Source organism: Quercus lobata, chromosome 2, assembly GCF_001633185.2.
Source record: "Quercus lobata isolate SW786 chromosome 2, ValleyOak3.0 Primary Assembly, whole genome shotgun sequence".
Lineage (NCBI taxonomy): Eukaryota > Viridiplantae > Streptophyta > Magnoliopsida > Fagales > Fagaceae > Quercus > Quercus lobata.
In genome coordinates, this window is record NC_044905.1 from 95119995 (window position 1) to 95129993 (window position 9999).

General features: G+C 45.2%; 3 protein-coding genes across 3 annotated transcripts; 1 reads left to right on the forward strand and 2 right to left on the reverse strand.

The window, feature by feature from the left end:
- Positions 1–2256: 2256 nt before the first annotated feature.
- On the forward strand, positions 2257–3314 carry LOC115973916. Its single transcript, XM_031094158.1, has 2 exons — positions 2257–2721; positions 2802–3314. Exons 1-2 carry the CDS (start codon positions 2257–2259, stop codon positions 3312–3314), a joined length of 978 nt encoding a protein of 325 aa, XP_030950018.1.
- Positions 3315–4956: 1642 nt separating this feature from the next.
- LOC115973917 lies at positions 4957–6285 on the reverse strand. The gene has a single exon (XM_031094159.1). It carries the CDS (start codon positions 6283–6285, stop codon positions 4957–4959), a length of 1329 nt encoding a protein of 442 aa, XP_030950019.1.
- A 214-nt stretch (positions 6286–6499) lies between these two features.
- LOC115973918 lies at positions 6500–8403 on the reverse strand. The gene is made up of 2 exons (XM_031094160.1): positions 7354–8403; positions 6500–6508 (listed from the first exon to the last, which is right to left on the reverse strand). Exons 1-2 carry the CDS (start codon positions 8401–8403, stop codon positions 6500–6502), a joined length of 1059 nt encoding a protein of 352 aa, XP_030950020.1.
- Between the last annotated feature and the right edge of the window lie 1596 nt (positions 8404–9999).

Consider the following 9999-nt stretch of genomic DNA (forward strand, 5'->3'; position numbering starts at 1 on the left):
GTTTTAACACTAACAAAGGACTATAGAGATTTAGGCTTAAAATTGATGTATTCCAGATACAAAATGTACAAAATTCCAAACACCACCCAAGTGAAATCATGTAGTTAATTAATTTGAATAATTACTATAGTAATATAAAATTTGTAATCTTTAAATACTATGTGATGATTCTCTCTTTATCAGTGGGTTGATAGGACTCGAACGTTGATCTTTAGGCTATTTCCTGTAACACAAAGGACACAGAATCAGAGGGGACCGGTGGGGGACCGGCCAAAAATCCTCCGATGATCAAGTCAGTTACTTTGAACTCTCTGTAACGAAGAAATGTTCTCTCAAAAAGTAAAAGTGTCTGAATGCCTTTACCTTTCATCGAAGAAGCCTTATATAGTGTGTGTGTGTGTGGAACGGTTTATCTGTTTACGAACCGTTCCCAATGTCGAGGAGTCCGGCGAATTGGGAGTAACTTCCATAACCGCTGTGGAAGTTACCTAGGTCGGACGGGCCGATGAATTCGTCCATCCATAATCAGGATGGACGACACCTCCAGGATGATCTCGTCCATCTTTAGTGGAAGATGAACGAGATCATCTTGGAAGGCTTGACGTTCATAAATGATAAATAGATCTCACAAATGTATGGACGAGGTTCGCCAGTACGCTCGCAATTTTCATCGCCTATTGTAGCTTCTTTCGTTGGACGAGACACGTGGACGAGTTATGGACTTGGGATTATTTATGACACCATCAGTTGCCCCCTCGTCCATGTGAGTCGTCCAAATGGTTGAACGTCTTTGTACTGGTGTAATTGGTTTTTTATTATTTGCACCACGTGTCACTTTTTTATTGGCGACTGATTCCGTCGATTTATATTTCCGAGGTAGATGCCACGTGTCGCTTTCGTATTGGTTGGGTCGTTTCGATTACCCAGGTCAGCATCCTATAAATAGTGGAATGCCTCCCTTAACCCTTTTCATTCCAGAAATTTTCTTCCTTGACATTCGTCGTCTAGAGCCTCGTCTAGGAGTTCCTCTGCGTCTAGAGTCTTCTTCCGTCTAGAACCAGGTACTCTTCTTCCCCTCGTCTTTAGGTTTTAAGTTTCTAAATAGAGATGTCTGCTGCTTCCTCGTCTACTGATAGCCTTAATAAGGCTATAGACGAGTACTGTGAGGATACTAGTGAGAGGTCTAACTCTAGCAGTGCTAGCGATGAGAGTGGAGGAAGCACGGACGAGAACTACTCTTCTGGGGCCCCTGGGCTCCCTATTGAGGTCGTCCAAGAACAGCTTAGGAGAGCTTCTGGCTCTCAAGCTGGTTCTCCGTCCAATCCTACGGACGAGGTAGAGACCGTCTTCAGTTGCGCTGTAGGCGTCCATTCTAAGACGGACGAACAGAGGTTAAATAGCCTTAAATCCTGGTATCAAATCCCAGACGAGTTTAACCCTAGGCTGCCCGTCCGTGGAGAGTGGTGTTGTGAGCCCCGTTTTGGTATAGGCGTCTATGAATCTTACTTCTTAGGTGGCCTTAGGTTTCCTTTAAATGCCTTCGCTAGAGAATTATTAGTTAAGTTAGGTTTAGGTGTTTGTCAATTCAATCCTAACGCATGGAGACTAATTATCTCCATGCAAATTTTGTGGAGGGAAGTTTTTGGTAGGGACCGTCCTCTTACAGTGGACGAGTTCCTTTATTGTTATAAACCTTCTGCCATAAGTCAATCTGAAGGTTTTTATCAGTTTACTGCTAGAGGGAATGATTGTAGGTTGATCAAATCCCTAGCTTCGTCTGATAGAAAATGGAAGACGGAGTTCATTTTTGTTTCAGGCTTCTGGGCAGGGAACCCTGTGGACGTTGGCAGGGATCCCTTTCCCCCTTACACTGGGGACCTAGGGAACCTTCGTCCAGAAGGTATGTCCCTTCCCCTTGTTTATTTTTATTCTCGCTTCTATTTGGTATATTTATAATTTCTAACCTTTGTTTGTTCACTGTGCTGTAGCTGCCAAACGTCCGTCTTTGAGCAAATTTCACCGCGACCGCGTCCACAGGGCTCGTCTACATACAGACAGGAGCTTTCGTTCTCTTGTCACGCTTAGACGTCTAGCCAAGTGGGGTTTAGGTCCTGAGCCTTCAGACGAAGCTATCACCCACGAAGTTACTGTGCGAAAAAGTAAGTTTTTAGCTAAACCTCCTTTTCTTTTTCTTCTTCTTTTTCTTTTTTACGTATACATTCCTAACTTGTTCATCTCGTCTTAGGAATGTCAACAATGAAAGAGAACAGAGGGAAGGAGATTGCAGGAGAGGGGAAACGTCCTGAGAGTCAGACCCAGGATCGTCCTGAGAGTCAGACACGTCCATTGGCTGGGGACAAAAGGAAGTTCTTGCCAAAAAACATTGACTTGGAAGGGCTCCCCAGTCGTAGAGACAAAAGGGTTAAGTCAGGCTCGTCCAAGGTGGTCAAGTCCAAACCTCCCCAGTCCCAGCCTGCCGCCCAGATAGTTGATGTGGACTCGTCCACTCCAGTGGAGTCCACGCCGTCCAAGACTCCACCCAGAACTCCTTTGGCCAAGTCTACCACGCCTGGCTCGTCCCAGCCTTCTACGAGCATTATTGAGAACGAAGACCTGGCTTGGGAACGTTTCCAGATAGCTGTCAAGGACGAGGATATAAACATGTGCTATAACATGGGCTTGAAGGAATTTGAACATTCAGGCGTCCATGACCTCTTCAAGGTATGCCAGTATCTCTCATCCTTATTTGGTTAGCCACTTTTCCTTATTTAATCACTCTATGTTGCTTTGTTTATTCATAGGCCATGTCAAAGTTTATAGCAGCGTCTAGACAGGCAACAGAGCTGGACAAGACGAGAGTCTTGTTGGAGACGAGGATTCAGCAGGTGAATGCTGAGTGTAAAAAATGGGTTGGGGTTGCTGAAAAAGCTAAGGACGAGGTCAAGGAACGTAGCAAGCTGATTGAGGAGCTCAGGACTGATGCAGTGGAGAAGGATACGCGCATTGATCATTTGCAGAAGATGAACGATGAATTGAATGCTCGTCTCTCCAAGGCAAAAGAGGACGCTGTGGCTGAGTTCAAGTCGTCCAAAGAATATACAGACACTTTGGATCGCAATTATGCAGCTGGTTTTGAAGATTTCAGAATGGACGCTATTGAGAACTTCCCTGAAGTTGATTTTAATGCAATCAAGCTTAACCTTGCTGCTGCCACAAGCTCTCTTCTCCAGACTGGCTCTGATGACGTCAACGTGGAAGACGATGCTAGTACCCAGCCTCAGGACGCACCTGTTGTGAATGCTCCCCCTTCTTAGGACGAGACTTTTAACCTTGGTGGTTTTTCTTTTTTTTTGTTTGGTCCTTTGTTTTTGGACCTTTCTTTTATGTAACAAGAATACATTATACTCGTCCATGGTTTTAGGACGGGTTTTTAAGTAGTTTTTGCTTTTCAAACTAATCAGGGTTTTTTGGACGTAGGAAGTCCACCCTTTGAATGAATTTTTATTATCTTTGCATGGACGAGTGATTTTATTTTCTTGGACGAATGTTGCTAAGCTATTTTAACTCCAACTTTAGCTCGTCCATGTCGAGATTACATATTTTTCATGTAGTCTAACTCGTCTTAGCAGGTAGTATTTTCAATTAGCTTGATTCGTCTTAGGACTTGCAAACTAATTTTACTTACCATCTTGCTTATTTTGCCAACTTTTTCTCTCGTCCAGGTTTTGGATTGTTTCAGTTGGCTTTGTCTCGTCTATGAGTTGGACGAGTGTGGATGTGGTTTTTTCCTTAGAAAATTTAGACGTTACATCTCTGCGTCCAGAGATTTTGTTCGTCTTGGATTTTTCAACCCTCTTGAGGATTGACTTGGACGACAATATCATGGAGAAATTTCACACAACATTTAGCACATAACATAAATACTGTTTACAGACAAGGCATATGCACACTGATGCCTTTTTTATTTAATAAATACATACTTCATGACTTCGTCCATAACCATAACACAACTATAATAAATAATAAGATCATAGTTTCAAACTCCACACATAAGCAGCACCAATCATAATAGTATCAAACACAAACGGCATCATACGTAGTAGTAGGGTATTTAGACAGATAAGACCCAGTCTCGTCCATAGGTTCACTCTTACTGGTAGTACCTCCTCAGGTGCTCCACGTTCCAAGGATGTTCCAGCTTTCTCCCATCCAGGGCCTCCAGGTAGTAGGATCCTTGCCTTTTACAGTTGATAACTCTATAGGGTCCTTCCCAGTTTGGGCCCAATTTCCCATGTGCTGGGTTCTTGGTCGACAGAGAGACCTTTCTCAGGACGAGGTCTCCAATGTTGAAACGCCTAGGCTTCACCATCGCGTCATACTGCTTAGCCATGAGATTCTTATACTTTGCTGCCCGGTGTTCTGCGTTTGTCCTTACCTCGTCTATTAGATCGAGGTTCAAACGAAGCTGATCTTCATTATCCTTGTCTTGATACATCATCACCCTGTGATTAGTCATATGTACTTCTGCAGGTATGACTGCATCACTTCCATAGGCTAGTTTGAAAGGAGTCTCTCCTGTAAGTGTCCTCACTGTGGTCCTATATGCCCATAAAACTCCTGGTAATTCATCTGGCCACACTCCCTTTACCCCCTCAAGCCGAGTCTTGATGATTTTCAACAAAGATCGGTTTGCAACTTCAGCCTGGCCGTTGGCTTGGGGGTGTGCAGGCGAGGAGTAATGATTCTGAATTCCAAAATGTAAGCAGAAGTCCTTGAAGAGTGCATTGTCAAATTGTCGTCCGTTATCAGACACCAATACCTTCGGCACTCCAAATCTGCATACGATGTTCTTCCACACGAAGTTTTTCACATTTTGTTGTGTGATATTTGCCAACGGTTCTGCCTCCACCCATTTGGTGAAGTAATCGATGCCCACCACTAGAAACTTCATCTGCCTTACTCCCAAGGGGAAGGGACCCAAAATGTCCAGTCCCCATTGTGCGAAGGGCCACGGTGCCACCATTGGGGTGAGGTATTCTGATGGTTGCCTGGGACGTTGCTAAATCGCTGGCACTGGTCGCAGACCTTAACGTATGCTTTAGCATCAGCTTGCATGTTCGGCCAGTAGTACCCTCCACGGACGACCTTGTGGACAAGTGATCTTGCTCCCGAATGATTGCCACATGCCCCTTCATGAACTTCTCTCGGCACGTAGTTTGCTTCGTCTGGAGCTAAACATCTAAGGTAAGGTTGAGAGAAACCTCTCTTGTATAGAACTCCATTCATAAGGACGTATCTAGCTGACCTCACCCTCACCTTTCTGGCCTCGTCCTTCTCTTCTGGTAGTCGTCCGTCTTTCAAATAGGATATAATGGGAGTCATCCAATTTTCTCTGTTATCAACCTGCTGTACTTCCTGGGCATCTATACTTGGCACATATTGAACTTCATCTGACTTCTCTAATGATTCATCTGCTGAGGCCTCCTTCGCTATAGTATCAGCTTCCACGTTCTCCTCCCTTGGGATTTGAACGAAGTCAGCTTTTTCAAACCTTTTCACAAGGCGCATCACCCTACCAAGATACTTCTTCATTCGTTCTTCCTTCGCCTCATACGTCCCATTCACTTGCCCCATGATCAGTTGGGAATCCCCCATGACACATATGGACTTTGCTTCCACGGACTTTGCCAATTCTAGCCCTTTGAGGAGGGCTTCATATTCGACTTCATTGTTTGTCGCTTGGTACTGTAGACGGACTTTATGTTTCAATTTATCTCCCTCTGGGGACTGCAGGACCACACCAATTCCTCCTGCATGCCGTGTGGACGAACCATCCACATGGACGATCCATCTCCTACTGTCCTCTGTCTCGTTATGATTTGGGGTAAACTCCGCAATAAAATCTGCTAGGGCTTGAGCTTTAATGGCATGCCTTGGTAGATACCTAATATCGAACTCACTTAGCTCCACAGCCCACTGGATTAATCGTCCTGCAGCTTCCGGCCTATTCATTGCCTTTTTGAGAGGATGATCTGTCATAACATTAATGACATGTGCTTGGAAATAATGCCTCAGCTTCCGTGATGCTGTGATTAGTGCGAAGGCCAACTTCTCCATTTGCGGATACCGTCCTTCCGCTCCTTTCAATGCCTTGCTTGTATAGTACACAGGTCTTTGCACTTTATCTTCTTCTCTTATCAATGCCGAGCTCACGGCATGCGGGGTTACTGCTAGGTACAAATATAGTTCCTCTCCTTCCATTGATGGACTCAGCAGCGGTGCCATGGTAAGGTATACTTTCAAATCTTCAAAAACTCTCTGACACTCGTCGGTCCATTCGAATGCTTTTTTGAGAACCTTAAAAAATGGCAAACATTTATCAGTAGCTTTAGAGACAAACCTGTTAAGCGCAGCGACTCGTCCAGTAAGGAATTGGATTTCCTTGGTATTTTGCGGTGGCTTCATGTCCAATATTGCTTGAATTTTATCTGGATTCGCTTCAATTCCCCTGTGGGATACCATAAAGCCCAAGAATTTCCCTGATGATACTCCAAAGGCACATTTGCTAGGATTTAGCTTCATGTGATACTGCCTCAATGTCTCGAATGTCTCCTGCAGGTCGTCTAGAAGTCTTTCTTCGTCTTGACTTTTCACCAGCATGTCGTCTACGTAGACTTCCACATTCCGCCCAATCTGTGGACGAAACATGTGGTTGACCAACCTCTGATATGTTGCCCCTGCATTCTTCAAGCCAAACGGCATCACCTTATAGCAGAATAAGCCTTGACTAGTTACAAAAGATGTCTTCTCTTGGTCCGCCTCGTCCATTCTTATCTGATTGTATCCTGAAAAGGCATCCATGAAGCTAAGCAATTTGTGTCCTGCAGTTGAGTCTACTAATTGGTCAATGCGCGGTAGCGGGTAGCTATCCTTGGGGCAAGCCTTGTTCAGATCAGTGAAGTCCACGCACATTCTCCACTTGCCATTCGCTTTTTTGACCATTACTACATTGGCCAACCAATCAGGGTAATACACTTCCCTAATGAACTTCGCTACCATCAGCTTCTGGACCTCGTCCTTGATTGCACTATCTCTCTCAGGGGCAAACATCCTCTTCTTTTGCCGCACAGGCTTAGAGGAAGGACATACATTCAAACGGTGGGTAATGACACTAGGGTCTATACCCGGCATATCCTCGTGACTCCACGCGAACACATCGATGTTTTTCTTCAAAAATTGGACGAGGTCCTTTTTAATCTTCTCGTCTAAATCTGCTCCAACCCTGGTACACCTCTCAGGGTTAACTTCATCCAAGGAAATATCTTCCAATGCTTCAGTAGGCTCTGCTACAACCTTCTTTTCTTCAATATTCATTGCTTGAACTTGTTCATCCATGGCCAGCATGGCCAAGTAACATTCTCTTGCTGCCAGTTGGTCACCTTGTACCTGTCCTACCCCGTATTCTGTTGGAAACTTGACTGATAAATAATAAGTGGAGGTAACAGCTTTCCAGCTATTCAAAGTTGGTCTTCCAATGATGGCATTGTAGGATGATGGACAATCTACCACAAGGAAGTTGACGTCCTTGGTAAGTTGTTGTGGATATGCCCCCACTACCACGGATAAGGAAATGGTACCCACTGGTTGCACCTTCATCCCACCAAAACCTACTAGGGGGGAATTCACTGGACGGAGCTGGTCTCGTCCTAATCTCATCTGCTGAAAAGCTGGATAGTATAAAATGTCTGCTGAGCTTCCGTTGTCCACAAGCACTCTTCTGGTTGTGTAGTTTGCAATTAGTAGGGAGATGACAAGGGCATCATCATGAGGGTGATGAATTCTGTCAGCATCCTCGTCCGTGAAAGTGATTGCCTGCTCGTCCATAGACATTGCTCTCGGTGATCGTCCGGTAAGCTGGACGTTCTGTACTACCTTCAAGTATGCTTTCTTGGACTTGGACGACCGGCCAGTTGAACTTCCCCCAATGATGACTCTTATCTCTCCGAGTGGTGGTCGCGATGAATCTTCCATCTTTCCCTTCTGTTTCTCGTCCCTCTGGTCTCGTCCAAGGAAGCCCCTCAACTTCCCTTGCCTTATGAGATTTTCAATTTGTTGCTTCAAGTCAAAACACTCGTCCGTGTTATGACCATGATCCCTATGAAAGCGACAGTACTTGTTCCTGTTGCGCTTGTTGGGATCACCCTTCAATTTCTCCGGCCACTTCAGCGAAGGATCATCCTTGATTTGCATAAGGACTTGCTCAAGTGGGGCGTTTAAAGGGGTATACTGCTGGTTCCGTACTGGAAGGCCTGGCTTCTTACTTTCTCGATCTCTCCTTTCATCCGTCCGTCCCTTCTTTGGACGAGTGCCTTGCTCGTGATGACGACTGGGATTTGCATCCATTCTCTCGGACCTCTTCCTCTTCTTGGCGATGATTGCATCTTCTGCATTCATAAAATTCTGAGCCGAATGGACGAGTTCGGCCATGGACTGGGGCTCTTTTTCGTAGAGCTTGTGTATAAACAGATCCGAATTCACCCCGTTGTGGAAGGCTGCCAGTAAAAGCTTATCATCTGCTTCGTCCACACTAAGAGCTTCTCTGTTAAAACGGGTGATAAATGACCGAAGGCTCTCATTCTCTCCCTGCTCTATTGTCAACAAACTGGAGGAGGAACGCTTGTGCCTTTGTCCTCCAATGAAATTGTTAACAAACAACTTACTCAACTCTTCAAAAGAACTCACCGAATTTGGGGGTATCTTGCTAAACCAAACTCGCGCTGAACCCTTAAGGGTGGTAGGGAAGGCTCTACACATTATCTCATCAGGCACCCCTTGAAGATGCATGGTGGTCTTGAAAGTGGCTATGTGATCAAACGGGTCACGTGTTCCATCATATGAATCCAGTGAAGGCAACTTGAACTTTGATGGTAGGGGATGACCGTTGATGGAAGCCGTAAAGGGAGAATCAGTTCTGTGAACCAAATCTTCTATCGGATTCGCCCTTTTCATACTTTCCTTCATCTCCTCCATAACTCTCTTCATTTGGTCCATTTCTTCCTTCAAGTGTGGTACCGTTCGTGAAGTGGTGCCTCTAAACTGGCTTCCAATTTCAGTATTCTCTCTTCCGCCATGACTCTCTGTTTGTCCATCTTCACGTTCTTCATGTGTTTGCCTCCTCATATTAATCTCCATTCGTAATTCTTGGTTCTGGCGAGTCAACTCCGCCATAGCGTCTGCCATTGATTGTGCGTGTTGGGCAGATGACTGCATGACCAGTGCAGACTGGCGATCACGATGCAGGTTGCTGCTTCCCTGATGGCCTGGGCTAGTAGCCCTTGATCTAGTCCGAACCATCAAACCCTTTGTCACGGAGAAGTAAACTGTGAAACAATTTCTCCCCACAGACGGCGCCAACTGATGATTCTCTCTTTATCAGTGGGTTGATAGGACTCGAACGTTGATCTTTAGGCTATTTCCTGTAACACAAAGGACACAGAATCAGAGGGGACCGGTGGGGGACCGGCCAAAAATCCTCCGATGATCAAGTCAGTTACTTTGAACTCTCTGTAACGAAGAAATGTTCTCTCAAAAAGTAAAAGTGTCTCAATCCCTTTACCTTTCATCGAAGAAGCCTTATATAGTGTGTGTGTGGAACGGTTTATCTGTTTACGAACCGTTCCCAATGTCGAGGAGTCCGGCGAATTGGGAGTAACTTCCATAACCGCTGTGGAAGTTACCTAGGTCGGACGGGCCGATGAACTCGTCCATCCATAATCAGGATGGACGACACCTCCAGGATGATCTCGTCCATCTTTAGTGGAAGATGAACGAGATCATCTTGGAAGGCTTGACGTTCATAAATGATAAATAGATCTCACAAGGTATTGCTCGTCCATGTATGGACGAGGTTCGCCAGTACGCTCGCAATTTTCATCGCCTATTGTAGCTTCTTTCGTTGGACGAGACACGTGGACGAGTTATGGACTTGGGATTATTTAT

Bases quoted from the DNA above. Each gene is read 5' to 3' on its own strand.
- LOC115973917 (XM_031094159.1), bottom strand. From the start codon at position 6,285: ATGGCACCGCTGCTGAGTCCATCAATGGAAGGAGAGGAACTATATTTG.
- LOC115973916 (XM_031094158.1), top strand. From the start codon at position 2,257: ATGAAAGAGAACAGAGGGAAGGAGATTGCAGGAGAGGGGAAACGTCCT. The intron at 2,722-2,801 runs GTATGCCAGTAT...GTTTATTCATAG, and splicing joins GCGTCCATGACCTCTTCAAG to GCCATGTCAAAGTTTATAGC.
- LOC115973918 (XM_031094160.1), bottom strand. From the start codon at position 8,403: ATGGATGCAAATCCCAGTCGTCATCACGAGCAAGGCACTCGTCCAAAG.